This window comes from Corvus kubaryi, unplaced genomic scaffold (assembly GCF_017639235.1).
Source record: "Corvus kubaryi isolate FWS band 111438036 unplaced genomic scaffold, C.kubaryi_AGA036_p1.0 split1-37296, whole genome shotgun sequence".
NCBI classification, from domain to species: domain Eukaryota; kingdom Metazoa; phylum Chordata; class Aves; order Passeriformes; family Corvidae; genus Corvus; species Corvus kubaryi.
The window spans coordinates 7,005,616-7,024,691 of record NW_024582075.1 but is presented as its reverse complement, the minus strand read 5'-3'; the positions used below and the strand labels follow the sequence as shown (position 1 = coordinate 7,024,691).

At 42.2% G+C, this 19,076-nt stretch overlaps 1 protein-coding gene across 10 annotated transcripts in view; it reads right to left on the bottom strand.

Annotated features, from left to right (window-relative positions):
- MCTP1 (multiple C2 and transmembrane domain containing 1) overlaps nt 1–16,905 on the bottom strand; it is a 235,914-nt gene extending 219,009 nt beyond the window's left edge. For 3 of the 10 annotated variants that reach the window (XM_042012779.1, XM_042012778.1, XM_042012777.1), the window contains exon 1: nt 15,743–16,902. In XM_042012779.1, the coding sequence (XP_041868713.1) occupies nt 15,743–16,321 (579 nt within the window). In that variant the 5' untranslated portion in view covers nt 16,322–16,902. Of the gene's footprint in view, nt 1–15,203; nt 15,592–15,742 lie in introns of those variants that run through there. The other 7 variants (XR_006013554.1, XR_006013553.1, XM_042012782.1 and 4 more) reach the window with 5 other exon arrangements.
- Between the last annotated feature and the right edge of the window lie 2,171 nt (nt 16,906–19,076).

Genomic DNA, 19,076 nt, shown 5'->3' with positions numbered 1-19,076 from the left:
AAAGAATTATTTATAGACTTCTAGTAAGTTTAATGAAAGAGATAATTAGTATGAGCAAGCATAACTTACATAACACATTGGTGTTTCTTTCAGAACAATTACATAATGATACAATTAAAAACAACTGAAACAATAAGAGTTTATTCACATGTATCACTGCCACAACAGATCTCCATCTCCCCCAAACATGCTACAAGACAGTAAAGCAATGGCTGAAAAACTTGCCATCACTACAACCACTGGATTTTGCCTACAGAAGTGAGATACTTGCTAACTGGTAAAATACATGGCATCTACCTCAGAGTTTCCTTTCTATATTAGAACCACTGAAAGATTTTTCATTTTTTTCTAGACATATAAGGAGACTGTGTTTAAAACCTGCCTATTTAACATAGTTTCTCCTCACAAGATCCACTTTCTTAGCGGCAGACAGCCACGCTCTTCTTCCTGCCCCTTGTTTAATTTAAGAAGGCTATTGCAAGAGTCCTCTGACTTCATCCAAAGGGCCATCTGCTCAGGGGCATACAGAAAAAGCAACCTTCTAATTCCATGTCCAATTACCCACAGCATTTGGTGTGTCACTGTCCACAAAGCCTCTGAATGTAGGCAATTTTAAAGTTATGTCACTTGTCCCTCATCCAGAAACAAGTAAATCAGTTTCTCCATTTGCAAGATGAGGCACTATTTTACCACTAAATGCAACCCAACTGTGTATTTTTAATATATTAATTTACATTTCAGGACAATATGCTGCTGGCGTCTCCTCCACTACACCTGAGATACATTAAAATGTTACTGGTGAACAGAACACTTCTCCCAAACAGAATAAGGATTTGCCAGAATGTCCTCATTCTTTAAGCAAATCCCCTTATTATTAATAATAATAAACACAGTACACACATGAAACACAGACACCTAAATTACACAATAGCATCAGCAAACGCCTTTGTGTAAGGCAGAGAATCCTGGTGGTATGTGACACTGCTCTCCTGCCATTGCACGGGGCATACATTCTTACTCCTCAGTTCTGTGATAAACCATTTCCCTTTGTGATTGCACAAAAGATATTCAGATTCAGAGTTTGACAGCAGCACAGAAAATAACTGATAAAACCATGAAACTGCCACTGAGAAGAGACACAAACTTCCTAATGCCATGTTACTGAAGTGCAGTGAAACCTCAAGTTTCTTTTGTCGTAGCAGTGATGTACACAAATGACAAACACCTTACGCATACTTCTGCATGTAAACAATAGGACAAGAGGATACAGTCTTAGGGCAAGAGGACACAGTCAGTAAGCTGCACCAGGGAAGGTTTAGGTTTGTCATTAGGAAGTTCTTCACAGAAAGAGTGATGGGGCATTGGAATGGGCTGCCCAGGGAGGTGGTGGAGTCTCAGTCGCTGCAGGTGTTTAAGAAAAGACTGGACATGGCTCACAGTGCCGTGGTCTAGTTGACAAGGTGGTGCTGGGTCGTAGGTTAGACTTGATGACCTCAAAGGTCTTTTCCAACCTAGATGATTCTGTGATAAGAATGCACACGCACACTTGTTTAATTATTTAAATAAAAAAAAATCTGCATGTGGAAGAGCCAAAAATGTCTCAATGGAATAAATCTGAACTAGGTTAGGTTAGTTAGTAAAGAGGTCATTAGGTTATCTAGTTTCCAAGTTCAAATGGTATAAAAGTACTCACTCGTACTGCATGAGGAAAATTATTGTTTATTATTATTAAAATTATGTACCTGTTTAAATATGTACATAATATTAGGCTGAGGTCAAAGCCATAAATTAAAACTTCTACAGTGGAAGACTTTGCTCCTTTAAGGAAAGATGGCTATTTTTGAAATTCTGTTCCACCTAATGAAGCAGATTTGTACTGCACTTCATTTTGGATGATGCAACACTGCAAAGTGCAGCATTTATTATCATTTAAACCATAAGCTGTACAGTTTTCCAAAAGCAGAATCATGCCTCCAAAATGGTACGGGTTTTGGTATCATGCACCTTGGTGGCTGCAGCTGGCTGAGATTTACTTCAAGCTACCTATGTAGCTCAGCTGTGGAGCTAAATTTAGCCCCAGCTGGATAAACTGCCAAGAGAACCTGCAGCAGTACTTATGCTGGTTAACCCAAGCCAATATCCTTATTGTTGAAGGTACAATACTCAATAAAGATGTTGATGTTTAATAATTAAATTGCCTTTACCACCATGACATTGATCAGAAAAGTATAGTATTACCATAGAAGCAGAAAGACAAGACTTGGTGAAATGATTTCAGGGAGTTTCCCAGCAGATTTCCCAGCACGTGAATTAGCACCCCTCCCACAGAAATCCATTACCTATTAACAGAAGAGCCTTAATGCTGCTGGAACCTACACAAACCAAATAGATTTACCACAGCACAGGAAAAGTGCAGGGGAAGAGTATTTTTTAAATAAATACAAAGCCCCCTATGCACCAAACAGAGAAACAATTATTAAATTATTAAGTTACTTATGATGAGGAGGAGCATTCTGACAGAAAAGTTCACACAGGCTCTCATCTGAGGCAGATCATGCGATTACTTCAACTAACCCATTAAAACCACACTGTTTTTTCAAGGCTTTTTCTTCCTACATTTCCTTAAAGCCCCAAGAATACTTCTGGAAGCACACATGCATATATACATGTTCATAACAGAGTTTCTTCCTTCACACACCACATCTTCTCTCATTCAGTTCTACAGCCAAGGTAAATACTTTCACTTATCTTGTAGGCAAAAAAACCTAAGATTAGCATGAGCCAGTGGAATTAAATTTTACAAGTATTCTCCCAACACTGTCTGAATGATGCCTGTCTTGAAAGCAAAGCAGACACAAGTTCTGCCATTCACATTCCGCACAGCAATCTGACTTCCTACTTTGGTCTGGCTGATCAACATCAGCTGTGACCTTCAAATAAGCTCAGAAAGATCTGAGCAAATAGAAACAGGAATTCAGGCAGATAAAAGCAGTCTGAAAATTAAAGAGGAACTTCCAATATGACAAATATCTGTTTATATTACTCAAAAAATGTCCCAGTCTTCAGGGTACCAAATGTCTCATGAAAGTCTAACTACCAGGGGATCATTTGAATCCCTTGATTTTGCTGCTTGTTCTTCTGAAGATATAAAATATCTTTTTAAAATATTAATGTAAGAATTAAGAAAAAAATCTCCTTTAAAGCTTACGGGTTTTCCTTTCTTTAGTTTTTCTATACATTTACCTTAAAAAGCAAACAAAAAGAAAATACTTGAAAAGCGTTTTGAGTTCACACTTTCAACAAAGGAAAGTCAATGCCAAGTAGTGATTAGTTACTCATATGAAAACATTATTTGCATAACAAAGTTCTAAACTTCTTTTTTAAATAATAAAAGCATTGCCATGTTGAAATCCTTTGTATTTATCTGTACAAAAATGTGCAAAATAGCTCTCATTTCTTCTAACTTATTTTATGCTTTGACAATATCAGATTTTAGTAATAGCAGTTGTGAGAAGGCACATTTCTGAAAAAGTTTTTTTTTTAAAACAGCTGACTGAAGTTTAGGGTACATACCTTTTTCTTGAGTCTATCGTATCAGATTTCTTAGTCTAAATGTGTTCCAATCTATTCATTTCTAATACCACATACTTATTTTTAGACATTTACCTTCAAGTACTGGAGTCCTTTTTTCTATTTCTTCCAGAAATTTCTTCCAGGATTTAATAATGCATACTACTGAAAGGTATTGCAGAATTTTCAATTTTATCAATTTTCCAGAACTAAATGATAAATTATACTATTTGCTATTAAAACACAGACTCTTCCTGTTTTCCCGTCAATTAAAAACAAGCAGTCTCTCATTTTTCTATAAATTCCTTCATTTATTTCTGGAACCTAGATTCTGAATAGATTACGGTAGACAGAAATCAATCTCCTGTCTTTATGTATGTATCCTACACTGCAAAAAAATCCTGCATCGCTAGATTGGCTGTCTCATTCACTGGTAAAATAAATCCTGCAGATTTCTGCTGCTTGCTCAAGCATGGTATAGGTCAAAGTGAAGCTGTAAGCTTATTTCAATTGGTTTTGCTTTTGGAATTTTTCTTTTTTTTCCACTGTCTCCTTCAAATCCTTCAGGACAACCAGCAGGAGCTCTCCTAAAGCTGCACACATAGGCCTCCGTCTCAACATTACCAAGTTTCTATCAATACCACTTTTACCTTCCCTGCTCTTCTTTGCACTTTCTTTTGTCAGAAATCTTGGTCTTGCTTACTGTCAGGATTTCCTCCATAGTTTATTGCTTTTCCTTACTAAATCTTGTCTACTTAAAACTTTCAAAGACAGAAATAACTCTTTGTGTTGCATTAGCACATCAAAAAATGGTGACTCAACCTGTTCCTACTTAAGAATTTTCTGAGTTGAAGCTTCTGGTAGGATTTACCAGAATAAATTGTAAGTATTCATTAAAAAAACAAAGTTCTTTATTCTTATTGGCTTTGTCTTGCTAAATGATAACATGAAAATATTATAGAGAGTTCACTTTGTACTATAAAAAACAACCAAACTCATTAAGGTCAGAAGCAGGTAGCAAGATATCAACTGTAAAAAACATCTTCCAAGAACCACTCCAGCATCTCCCACCCACATACTGTCCATAGTAGTTATGGCACATAGTGGTAGGGTCATTCAGTAATCAATATTACATATACAATTCAACATTACAGACTGTTCTCAACCAAGAATCAAATCTCCTTGAGGTACACATCGTCTTTCCATGACCCTCTGCATTATCCACCAAGTGCACCCACATCTTTGAGCAAAAACAATCCACTGGATGGGAGGCAGAACTAATCAAAACTGTTTTCCCTACATTTCTTATATGTACCATGAGAACTTATCCCCTTCTACAGTAAGTGGAGGTTTTGATTGGGCAGGGCCAGCTGAAGTGGAAGAGCCTCTAGTGTTAACTAACCAGGTGCCCTTCGCTAAATGTAGATCCCAATGTGTGAAGGTCTCACCACCCATTGCTTTCAGTGTGGTTTTTAACTCATTGTCTCATTCAACTTTCCCATAGGGTGCTGCATGACAGGGAATATGATATCCACAATACCGTGCTCTCTGGCTCTGGTGTCTCCGTAAGACATTTTTAAAATTAGTTTCATTGTCCAGCTCGGTCCTTTCTGTCAGTACAGGACTTGCTCTGCAAGGCCCAAGATGGTGTTCCAGGCAGTGGTCTGAGACACAGGGTACATCTTCAGCCATCCAGTGGCTTGTTACACCATTGTAAGCATTTAACAATTGCCTTGGCAGGTTTGTGGGAGTGTGATGTAATTAATCTGCCAGGCCTCCTTATATTTCAACCATCACCCACCATACCACAGGGGCTTTACCTGCCTGGCCTGCTTGATTGCAGCAAATGTTTCGCAGTTATGGATAACCTGGGACACAATGTCCATTGTTAAGTCCACCCCTTGATCACAAGCCCATCTCTGTTTTGTCTCCCTTTCCTGATAACCCAAGGCCCACCATGCAAGAAACAATTCACCCTTATGCTGCCAGTCCAGATGCACCCGAGACACTTTAATCTTGGTAGCCCAATCCACCTATCCATTGTGATTCTCTTCAGTAGCCCGACTCCTGGGTGTGTGTGCACCTACATGATGTACTTTTACAGCCAACTTCTCTTCCTGGCCAATGATGCCTCGCCATAATTCATCAGCCCAGATGCGTTTACCTCTGTGCTGCCAGCTGGTCTTTTTCCATTGGTCCAGCCACTCCCACAGTGCATTTACTATCATCCACAAGTCAGTGCAGAGGTAGAGTACTGGCCATTTCTCTCATTCAGCAATATCTAAAGCCAGCTGGATGGCTTTCAGCTCTGCAACCTGCCTTGATCTACCTTGTCCCTCCATAGCTTCTGTGATTTGCCATGTAGGACTCCATAACGTAGCTTTCCAATTTCAAGGTACTCCTACAATACAGCATATTGCTTTTCATTTTCTGGCAGTTGATTATATGGTGGGGCATCCTCAGCACATATCATCTTTTCCTTCTCCTCTCCTGATAACAAACCAAAATTTTCACCTTTGGGGCAGTTCACAATAATTTCCAAGATCTCTGAGCAATGGTGGTTTCCTGTTTGAGCTCACTGGGTGGTCAGAGCAACCCACTTACTCCATGTAGTATCAGTGGCACGATGTGTGTAAGGGAATTTCCCTTTGAACATCCAGCCCAGCACTGCCAGTCAGGATGCCACGAGGAGCTATGTTTTCGTACAAATCACTTCTGAATCAGCTCAAACCATTTCAGTAAACTGCAAGGATCTCATTTTTAGTTGGGGTTAGCAGGCCGGATCCTTTTTATCCCCAGCTCCAGAAACCCAAGGGTCACTGCTGAGTCTCTGTGGGTAATTTTTACCAGAGGTCCAGGAAGGGCCATTCTCCCTGGCTGCACCGTAGAACGTTTTTACATCTCGTCCTGTCCTAACTGGCCCATAGGCTACTGCATTATCTTCCCCTGTTCCTCCCCCCAAACTGGGTACAACTACTAATGAATTCGCAGAGGTACCACCCCAGGCCCAGGCAGAAGAGCAACACTGAACACACATCCCTAATGACCCTCGCTGCCCTTGACGTTACCATGCCATGCATTATGATATCACGCAGTACGTCAACAAAGCCATCCTGATCCCTCTCCCCATTCTGAAAAAGAGCACCCTGAGGAACACAAACAGAAATGTATGAGTTACCTACCACACCCACATGCATGGACCAAGCAACATTGTAACCAGGGGGCTCAGTACCTAACACAACAAATGCTTATGTCAAAATTGTTTCCAACAGGCTCTGAACAGACTTACTGTTATCTCAATCCTTCTTTTAAACATTAGTTTAAACCCAGCTGGAAGTTAAGCCTTGTGCATCCAGTTAGAGAGGAACAAAAGGCAGAGATAGATTGAGATAACAATTTACTGGAAAACAGCAATCTGATAACAAAACAAACAGAATAGTAACAGTACTAGTAACAACACTATAGGAGAGGGTGACTTACATGGAAAATGCCCACTGAGTTCAACCCGATGTGACTGCACCACAGTCACAGCTGGAGCCGCCCCACCACTGCAGTCACTGCTTGCTCCCCAGAAAAAAGGAACAAAGTGGCAGCAATCCTCCACGTGGTGCCTTATTCTTCCAGCCAAAGCCACGTCTCCTTTCTTTGCAGAAGTGTAAATCCCTTACTCCTGCCCACTGAGATGATATGAATGGTATAGCACAACAACCCAGAGGTGCCTGCAAGGCTCCAAGCTACAACCCCTCATGGGAACTGCGAAAAAATTAACTCTGTCCTTGGCCAAAACTAGAACAACTTGATACATTCTAATCCTGCTAATTCAATATATTACAGGATGTATGATCCTAATTATGAAAAAAAAAAATCCCTCTGTGTCAAATTATCCATGTAACAGTACTTATACCCCTCATCTTACAAGCCACTAAAATGATCCTTCAGATCCGTCCAACACAATCCACTCTGTAATTATGTGATTTTATTTGGTCAAAAGATACAAAGAAAAGCAAATCAGCACCATCCAAGCAGAGCACAAAGGAACAAGACTCCTCACCATCCTTGTTAATTATTTGATAACACATAGTCTTCCTCCTCACCAAAAAAGTCACTCATATGAAACATGAGACGCCTTTACTGACAAAAATCCCCAGATCTCACATCTCATTTCTCACACTGAGTCTGAACCTTTCAAAACTAGGTGTTTTGACAGTGGTGGTATATCATGGTTCCTAAGCCTTTAAAGTATGAAACCTTTGGCTTGCTGGCAAGGTATGAATCACTGTTCTGGTTACACAAGAAAGAGTGCCCATATGGGAGTAGCCAAACTATGTATTCCACAGCCATCTACATTATTCCTGATGAACTGTTGATGGTGGATCATTTTGCAGCAGCTGCTCAGTGCACACCCCACCCACCAGGCTGCAAACTGGGTGTTAAACCCTGAGTGGCAGGGCAGCGTTTCTTTGTCTTCACATATTGACTCAGCTGTGATAACTGCACCCAGCAGCCTAAGGCTGTCATCTCTGCCAATGGGCCATAATCGCTCAACAGCCCCAAAGGGCAGCTGTACCAACCTAGGACATAAAGGACTCCGCAAAATATCCCATGACTCAGAGGATTATATCATTCCACTGTGAAATTCCCCACCCTGGAGAAGGTAGTGAACATTCCTGCCTGAACGCGACCGTACATAACCGGAGTTTTGGGACTGCGAGAACCACCACCACCAATGGGCATCCAGAGGGGGGACCCAGATTTCCACAGGACCACTCTTTGGACAAGACCAAAACCATCATTTCAACAGCACTGCAGCTACTGCTTAATTGGACTACAACCACCACCCCTGATCAACAGGGGCCAGGTTGTACTCTGACTTTGCCAGTTTAAGCCACTGATTCTGTACTTTCTGCCTTTATTGTGATCTTCCTATTAAATTGTAACTCCGACTTGAAATCTCTCACAAGGTATTTGTGTGGGGTTAATTGCTCCTGCTAGTTTACCTTCAAACCAGCACAATCACCTACCCCATAAGACTTCAACATACAAAAATACAGACGGATCATTTTTGGTGCACTTGCTATGGTTTGTCATCAGTTCACCATTACAGAAATACACTGAATGGAACACAGACTGAACAGAACAAACATCACATTAAAAGACCCTCCATATCGGACTAAAGGTGGTATAATTTGTCATTTTGATAAATTAAGTCTACCATAGATAAAAATTGGAGTAATTCTGCCTTCTTTTACAAGAGAAAATATTTCTTTTTTAAACTTAAAAGCTTCAGGGCTTACATTATAGCTACCCTCTTAAAATTCCCTAGAAGGTAACACTTGTAATATCCAAGATCTAGGATAGATGGCAAGATTAGAGAGGAAAAGGCAAATTGAATCTTCAGATCACTGGAGTACTCAGTCATCTTGCCAAGACAGGCAATTTATTCAAAAAGTAAAAACAATAAAAAACGGATACTTGGATCTATTCATTTATTAGCACATAACCCAAGACAAACCAGTTAACTTAGAACTTCCTATAAAGCTGGGTGCTAAATTACATAGTGGCAGTTTTAAAACTGTTTTTGTCATATTTTTTTAAAACACTAGAAAGTAATTCTCTTTGCAAAAATACAGCAACTCATGGTAAGTCTTACTAGTGTGACTAATTCTCTGCATTCAACATTTCAAAAAGAGGGAAGGAACGTTTTTCAGCATTTCTTGGGGGGAAAAAAGGTGTAATGCTATAACCAAGATTAGGTATTTGTATTTTTAAATTTTAAAAGTTCAGCACAGGTCAGTAGGTTATGAAACACACACATGAAGTACACTGAATTAAGAGTTTTGACAGTCACTTGAAATCCAGATAGAACCCCTGAACCGGAAATACTTCACAGCAGAGTCACTTGTACCAAATAAGCATTTTTTTGATCTTTCAGTGCAAGGACTGTTGCAATTCCTATCCTCCAAACATCTGTTATTCTCAATATAATTATTTTACTATGAACAACTTTATATATGAACAGTAAATGCAAAGGGTGAGAAGAAGAAGAAGAAAAAAGGTTTAAATGAGGTTATAGATAAACAATAAGTCAACAGCTGCTATTAGTTCACTTTAAAATATCTAATCATTTCACACTAGGATAAATGCAAACTGGCCAATTCTGAAAAATCATGTAGCTCACTTTGAAAAGTCTGCAGTTCTTTAGTTAATTAAGCAGAGGTCATTCAAGATATAATTAAATACAACTTTATTGTGCCATATTTTGATTTCTATTCCAGTAATATATGTACACTGTATTAAAATACTGTAGATGGACAGTCTGATCAGATACAGACAGAGCACAAGAAACAGATAAATACATCTCAAATGGCTGAAAGATTAACCTTGTATTAGAGATTAATACCATGAAAAAATAGGGCAATGCAGAACATCCCTTGACAAAATCAGATGTCTAATTAAACTCTTGTTATGAGAAACATACAGCCTTAATCAGCTTCAACAGCTTTCTTATAAGAAACAAACTTTAGCAACAGCTTTTTCTCCTAGTGCCTATTTCTGTGTAATTTACTAAGCTCCATGGTCTTCTGATCCAGCCTAAACATTTTTTCATCTACTCATTCCCTGTGTGTCAGTGACCACATCCCTAAAAACAAGCATTCTCCTGATTTCTAAAATATTGCCCTTTTAATTTTCAGAATTATGCTGCTCTCAAATCATGCTCCAAATATCTGTGCAAATTAGTTCTCTCCAACTCTTTCTGTTTTGTACTGGCATTATGTCAGGAAAAGGTAATTAATCCTTGACAGTCAGCAGTTTCCAAAATTTCTCACCGCCTTCATCCTTCTCAGTGAAATTAACTAAAGTAGCAATTAAGATCCTCTTGGGTGACATTATCTGTATAGCTTTTCATTGACATTTCAGCCTTTTGTCTTTTCTTGTTCTTTTTCCTTCACTGGCTAGATCATTCCCTGTGATGTACACCAACTATAAAAAACAAGCCAAATTTTTCCCTTATGTAACTTCACTGACTCAAATGGCTCTAAACCAGTTATAGATTTATTCTGGTATAGGCAGAGAAACATGCATGGTATGCCACTCTGGTTTTCATTGTCTCTGCATCCCACTGCACATTAAATTCAAAATCCCCTCTCTTCAGGCTTCCTCACAGCTCAACTGGTACTCCGTTCTACTCACTACGATTTCCTTTCTCTTTCCCAGCATCTCAGTACAAGGCAATGCTCTTTGTCCTGAAAGTGTAACCTCTCCTCATACACCCCAGCTCACTAAACTCCCCTTTTTTCTGCAGATCCTCCTCTTCTGCCACACAGTTCACCCTCTTACATCAGCTTTATTGACCAATAACTACCCACTATTTGTAAGAGTAGGAGAGACCCTGTATCTGATTGCATCTCCAGTTTCTCACTTCATCTCATCTCTCATCAGTATGTATTACATATTCTACACCATTGTTTTCCAGTCCCTGCTTATTAATGAAACAAATAGTTCCATGTGTCACAAAATTAATGAAGCTTGGTTTCTTATGGCCAAGAGCCTAGTGGTTGAGCAGCAGCCCTAGCCATCGCCCAGTGCTCTCCCACATCTCCAATTTATTCACATAGCCACTCACAAAATTGGAAACACTGGGGGAAAGAGTTAAGAACCTGTCCACTCTTTCAGTGCAATGGATCAACCCAGACACATTCTAAGAAGTCACAAAATTTGTTGTTATCAGATCATTATCTTGCAGGAAAACACAATGGAGAGAGGTGCCCAAAGAGTTCTCTCTTAGGAAGAAACCCTCTTCCTAAGCCCTCTTCATGTTCACTGTTGATTCAGTATGACACATGCCCAGACCCATGTTCTCCGATTAAGACAGTGAAACGCTTGCAGGGTCTTTATCACTGCAAATCTCAAGAAACAGGGGTATTTCCACCCTCCTGGTTTTTACTAAATTGCTATGACAAAACACAAGTGACGTAAAACTTTTCATGCAAAGCTATGTCTCACACTCAAGAGAAAGGCCATGCTGGCACAGGCACTGTCAGATAAATTCAAGCTCCAGCTGGCACAGAAATGAAAATTAAAAGGGTCAAGTGGAAAAACCCTCGCCTCACTGCCTTGGGCCATGGCACCACATAAAGACGCTGGAAGCATTGTGAAGCATTCCTCCTGGAGTGTTCTTGTCATCTCCTGTTCAGGGGACACCCCAGGAGGCATCCATCACCATCATCTCAGTCCTTCAAGGATGCAGGACACATGTGGCTCTCAGCTACATGACCATGATTGGCTGCCATATGGAAAGTTATGAAAAGCTCGCCCAAGGAAACTTGTCACATAGTCTCTGGAAACTGGAAGAAGGATGATGTATAATTGCATGTGTTCATTTCTTTGTCCTAAAAACACACACTTCAGTTACTGTTTAAAAGAAACCTAAGTTTCCTGCCGATAAATATGTATAATGCCCTTTCCAAATATATTCACAGACAGCTCCAAGAAGTATTCAGTCTTCAGCAAAGAACTGGGTTAGTATTTAGTGCTCAGATCTAATAGGTATTGTTTGCATAAGACTACATACACTTTTAAGTGTGCAGCTCTACTCAAACCAAGATACTAACCCTATTCAATGCAACAGAAGCTGCAAAAACTAGGTCTCTGCTAGACTGTCCATACCCAATGCAATAGTGCTGTACCACATTTTAATGAGTTCAAATTAAATTTAAATTGCTTGATTATGCCAAAAAATTGCATTCCAAGATAAAATCTTACATTTTAAGTCTTTCCATCCACTGACATATACTCCTTTTCACCTATTTCAGCCTAAAAGCACAAAAAAATTGACTTATTGTGGGATTTTATTTCTCTCCGCCATCTCCCTTAAAATATGTAGTACATCTTTTTGTGTGCAGATTTTCTAAAAAATTCGACTGTCTTGATCCAAAAGAGGCAGTAGCATCTGTTTGCTCTCTATTTCAATCAAATTTAAAATACATTTTAAAGAAAGTTGCAATTTTATGTTGATTTACTTCTAGGTAATCTAATCTCATTTTTATGATTCTGTTATACAATTATTTTTATCTTTGGACATGTAAGGCTGCAATGAAGGACAATGAAAATCCAGACGCTGCTGGAAGTGTGTGCTGCTCTGTCCAGGTTACAGAGAAAATGGGATGGAGGTTTTAACACTGTTTATTCCATACCAGACACATTATCGCTGGGGGTGCAGTCCCAGCAGAAAAAGCCAAGGAGCAGGCAGGGAAGTGCACCATCTTGTCTGGCTCTCTCTAGGGAGAAGGTATTGGGATCAGCCAGGTGGACCCAGCCCCTCTTCACCACTGTCAGTCCCCTTCCCATTCCTTTAAGCTGTAGCTTTAAGATGTGCTGAAGGACAGCAATGCCAAGTCCGAGACAACTGCTCCAGGGAAAATTAGAAGAAAGGAGAGAGAAAAGTGGCAGCACAGAGCCAAGCTCAGCTGAGCCATTCAGAGCCCAAGCCCCAGCAGAACCAAGTGAGTGGTGGCAGGACCAGAGAAGGCTGTGCAGAACCTAACCATTGGAGCAGTCTGAGGCGGCAGCATGGTGCAAGCTTCTGGGAGGTTTGCTTGCCCTCCTTATTCGTTCTTTACAGACTGGGCCAGGGAGGTGGGACCATTAAGCCACCGGAGCTCTCATGGCCATATTGCCTTTGTCTGGAGACCATACCAGGCACTGTTTTGAGAAGCATTGTTTCTTTTGTTCCCAGTGATAAACGCCCTTTCCTGGGTGGGACACCCTCTTTTTGTATACTTTTCTCGATACAGTACTGCTGTGGTTATTGTGATTTTAATAAATTATTATTTTAACTCATAATCTCTTCTTATTGTCCCTCCATTTTCAGAAGGCGCAGGGGGAAAGGGAGTGGCTTTGGAGTTTGGTTCCCTGCAGTTGTTAAAACCAGCACATGCTGTAAGTAAAACTTGGATTTGAAAAATGCAAGTTATTCCAAGTGCATGCTACCAGACATGTAATCCCAAATCCTTAGAGGGGTGTAAATGCCGTAACTGAGGTTAGCCAGGGACTTTACTGCCCTGGGGTGCAGCCCATAAGCATGCAAGACTTGGCTCCTGAGGTACACTGAACTGGAAACTCCAGCTGCTCACAGTGGAAGGTACTTGCTCTGTTAACAGATCACTGAAGAGTACCAGGCATACTTGAAGACAATCAACAATGCTTTAGAGTTGGAGTCTTATTTCCCCAACTATCCTATAACTCAATGAAGCTGTTGAATTAAACTAGATTTAATAACCCAAGTGAGATTACACTTCAGAGTTGAGAAAAGCAGTGAATGTGCTTATTATGAAATAGCAGAAAAGCCATTCTGTTTCAGATCATCCCTCTGAAACAAACTCGATCATCAGCTCTGCAAACTTCACCAACACACAAACAAGCTTTATTTAATATCAAAACCAGCATATTTGGTATGCAAGCACAGCCTAAATTAATACTAGAAACCACTTGGAGGACCCAGTCATAATCCTGCCAATTAAAAACAAGTGTTAGAAACCCTGGGTACCATTTCGATTTGATCTAGCAGTAGTCTTTCCAAATGCTATGACTGTACCTTGTTCTAAACAAGAGTAATGCTCTCACAACTAAAAAACACTTGACATGTTTTGTAAATAAAGGTTTACAATTCTTTACTAAACACAACAGCAGAACAACACTGAAGAAAGTCCCATATTTTCATATTGTTAAATTCAGCAGTCTTTAAAGCAAAATAATGTCCTGTAGTCTCAAACAATAATACTTAAATACTTAAAATGTGCAATACATTCTTGTGAGCAAGGGGCTTGGGGAGGAAGGGACTCTCTACTGCAGGTAAATGCCCACTTTATAGACACCTGTCACAATAATCCCACCTCAATAAGCAATGATCTAAACCCTTTACAAGTGTTATACAAGGGATAACCACAGTAGTTTCCAGTCAGGCCAGTGATGATAACCAAAGCAACCCCATGGCATAAAGTTAGGTCTACGTCCCATGTTTGTAAAGACAAACTCCTTTGAATTCTGCAGAGGGACATTAATACCACAAACCTCAAGGTACATTTGCAAATCGCTGCAGAACTACTATAATTCTTCATAAGCATCGGTATTGTAGCTCTGACAGCAGCCAAATGCATTTATACAGCCTATTTTGACAACACACAGAGCCTGACTTTTACTTCAGCTACTCATTTCTCCCTGGTTATGACATAAGACAATTTATAATAATATAGCATTAGTCAGTAATTCGTGGAAAAAGGTGGATGACTGCTTACAATTATACAAGCTTCAAAAATACTCATGTTTTGCACTTTTCTCGCAGTAAATTTATTCCAAGGTTCAGCAGCCCCTATCAGCAGTAGCTTCACCACGTAATTTAAAAACTGACAGATGGAAGAGTTACAGCTTTGTTTACCGCCTTCTCCCAACAACCAGAATGATGGTGTTGTAGACTGAACTGACAGCTGCATGAGACAGTACCCAGTATATAACTGCCAATTAATTACGTACCGTCTATTAAATGTGTACCAGTGGTCGTTTGTGTGTCTTGCAGAAATTAAAATACATAATAATTCAAATTTGGATAACCAAATAAGGAAAAAAGCCAAGGTTACCTGAGGAAAAGCCGCTGCTGCACGTGTTAAGAGCAGACACCAGCAGAGACGGCCCTCACAGACGTGCGAGGCGGCCTCTGGGGAAAGGCTTGAGAGCGAGGGCAGCCTAACTCCCGCCTCCGAGACACCTTTCCTCTGCATGGTTTATGCAATGAAGGTCTCAGGGAGGTCGCTCCTGCATCGGAGCACGGGCACCGCTAGCAGCGGTGCTCCCACGGCTCGGGGCCGCCACACCGCCCGTCACGGCGTGCTGGGGGAGTGCAGGGCTCCGACGCGGGATGCGGGCGGGCCCCGAGCCGTTCCCCTCTTAGGCGCAGGACACTCCTCAGGAGCGAGCGAGCGGAAGGAAGGCTGAGACTCAGCCGTGCCCATCCTTCGCCTCCCCTCTCCTCAGCTCCCTTCCCCAGCGGTCGCCCTCCCTCCCGCCTCTGCTTACCTCAGCTACCTTCCCGCCTCCTCTCCCCTCCCCGGGGATCACCACCCCTCCCGCCCAACCTCCCCACCCTGTACGCAGAGGAGCGCCGCGAGCTGGCACTCACCGCGCCGCTGTCGCCGTCCTCCGTCCGCTGCTCCCGGATCCTGCCGGCGGCGGTCGAGCCCTGCAGCAGTTGCTCCAGGCAGGCGGTGCTGGGCAGCGAGGAGCTCTTCTGGTGGGACAGGTGCGCCCCGGGCCGGCGCCCCTCCCTGCCACCCTCCGGCCCCTGACAGCCTGCGGCAGGCTCCGGGCGGCGGCCAGGCGGCGGCCCCTTGCCCTGGGGCAGCAGGTGCTCCCGCAGGCGGCGCAGGGCGGAGCCGGACTCGCCGGCCGGCTCCAGCGGCTCGGCGGCCGAGCAGCATAGGTTGGGCTGGGAGGACGAAAAGACGCGGTCTAGCACTTGCCGCCGCCGCTTGAAGCCGCTCCACTTTGCCCCGGGCGGGAGGTCCCCCTTGCCGCCGGTCGGCGGCGGCGGGGCGAGGGGCTCCGCAGTGCGGCGTTCGGTTGCTGCCCGCCCGCCGCCGCTCCGGCCCTTGCCCCCCAGCTGCAGGTTCTTCCACAGCCGGGCCTGGAAGGAAACCGCCGGCTCAGGTTCGCTGGGCTTCTCCCCTGTGGTCACCCGGGGCTCCTTGCCCGGCTCCATCCTTCTCCTCCTGCGACGGGGACAGCCGCGCCGGCAGCAGCAGCAGTAGAGCCCGCCGGAGCCTGCCGCCCTCTCTCCGAAGTGGGGCGGGCCGAAGCGGAGCGGCGCCCGCTGCCGGAACGAGCGCAGGGCTCCGCCGCACCGCCCCCCGCTGCGCGTGGCGCGCCCGAGGGAGGATGGAGCTGCGGACGTGATGTTGAAGACAAAGGAAGGACGAAGCTGCCGCCTTGGCCCATCTGGGCAGAAAGTTTGCCACCCTGAGCCCCCCACTCTGGGTGGTCCCTCGGTGGCGGCGGGCGGCGCGAAGCCTGGCAAAAAAGTTACCGGCGAGGCGCAGGGGGCGCGGCGGCTCGCATATAGATACGTGCGGCGATGCTCATGAGGACCTGGCGGGAGGGGGCTTGTCCTGCCCACCAGCCCACCTGTTTCCTGCGTTGGAGACGGCCTCACCGTGCGGGGTGCTGGGAGAGCGCACGCCGCGGAGGCCGCGGGTGGAGGAGCGTGTGCCCTGAGATGCTGCAGTCTCCTTGGGGTCGGGAAACACCCAGATCCCGGGGTGAAGGTGGGAACGTGAAGCGGCTCCTGGCCAGGCAGGGATCATACCCTACCCGCGGTAACTTTGTGGAGGGAAGGTTCAGTAGGATTTGCTCATGCACGTACAGTGAGCGCTATATATACCGACCTCGTCACCGGCTCTGTCCTTCCGCAGCGGTGGGTACAGACTGCAGAGCCCGGCCCGGCAGGACCCGCCAGCTACGGGGGAAAAAGCCCTCAGCTCGTCAGCCATTCTCGTATTTTTTAAATCTAAGAAGAATAAAAGGTTTTTTATCATAGCATGCTGTACTAGTAGCCCCATCGCTATATTTTTGGACGTTCCTTTTTTAATTAAAATCATACCAGCAGCGTGATTTCAGAAGAAATCTTTTACGTTCCACGAAACAAACAAGCAAAAGAAAACTTTATGTCTAGAGAGAGCTATACTTTTATCTAGCGTGCTTTCAGGTTTCATTTCAAAAGACATTTCTGACAATGAAGGATTTGGCCTCCTATATTCAACTTTCCCAATAAAGTTTGCAACCAGGCATTTGACAGTACAACTTTTGCTGAACCGAATATAAGGAAAATTTAAAGTACTGAGATAAAATGGGTGCTTCCCATCAGGACCTTGGGAATTCAATCTACAATATTTGAGAAAATAGCCAAAATAATGTCTGAACCACTGTAGGTTATTTTTGAGGAGTCCTGCCAACTAAGTGACATTTTAGGGTCAGAAAAAAAAAGCCGAAGATAGTCATAGGAAAAGAAAAAATAAATAAAAAAAATTAAGGTAACAAATTACACATAAGTCAACTGTCTTTGGTCTCTTTAAGTGAATCCAAACAATCAGCTTCTAACTACCTGAAAGCAAAAGCATCAGGTAACAAAGCTCAAATGGATCAAGGTCTGGAGGAAGCTTATGTGTCCAAATGTCTGAGTCGACATCTTTAAATCAAAGAAGGAATTTACTAAAATGGAAACCCTTTAAATACTTGTTTTCTTGTAAATAATGAGTTTACTCAAAGAGCGGGAATCAAAAGGATGAAAAAAGAATTTTGTTCTCCAACTACACTAGGGAGAGTGAAAAAGGCTACAAAATATTTCCATATATGTATCTGCCTTGTGTTTGACTCTTTTATTTCCACCTTACACTTAAAATATAAAATAAACAGCTTTTCAGATAAACAGTTTTCTGTTAAAAGTGAGTACTCTTCACAAAACCAATGGATGTAGGAAGACTGCAACAGTGTATTCAGAAGAACTTATTGTACAAAGCATACTGAACTACTCTCATATCTTTAAATGACAGTTATTTTAACTAGTGATCACATTTTCCTATTTAAAAAAAAAAAAGACCAGAAATTTGTTTTTTGTATAGACATATTTCCTTCAGCAACTAATCTTGCAAGTACATGGAAGCTTGTAGACTGGGAGGAGTGTACACAAGCCTCAGTGTGCCTTGTGCTGTGTTTTTATTACCCATGCACTGAGTGCTTCCAAATAACATACTGACAAGCCTCCTGATTCTTTTTCCACAAAAGCCAGCTAAAAATTCCCTTATGTTAAAATTGTGTCATTACTAAATCTGTCTAACCTGCCTCCTTCTTTATCCAACCACCAAGCAGATTTCCTTACAAAGAAACGGATTCGAGTATCTTAGCCTGTTTAGCTGCAGAAACACTAATTGTCGTGAGGGCAAAATCTGTCTGGGATGAGGAGACAGCAAATGGCTGTGCTTCAACAGGCAGAGATTCAACAGGGATTACCGTAAAGCTAATTCAGATCAGGTCACTGTAAACAGTTTTACAACACAATGAGTCATTCTGCACATTGAATTACCTGAGCTATATTCATTTGTTGAAGTTGAAACAGAACTTGGCAGAAAGATCACAGCAAAACTTCAATTTGAATTCAAAAATTCAAACAGAAATCTCGACATTTAACAAGAACATGAATTTAACACCTGTAATAGATGAGAACAAGAACATGGATTTAACACCTACGCAGATGAGAACAATACTTCTAAAAGTACAAGTAAACCTTCATTAGCCTTAAAAATAAGGATATCTGAAAATATTTCTTTATACCATATTGCTTCAATATTTTGAAAGCTAAAACAAAACAGAATAACAGCAACAACAAAAAGAATTGTTTGGTATTTCAAACTGAAACCCAAGACATCAAGAATGTCTTTTTTATTTCCAACATATCAACTATG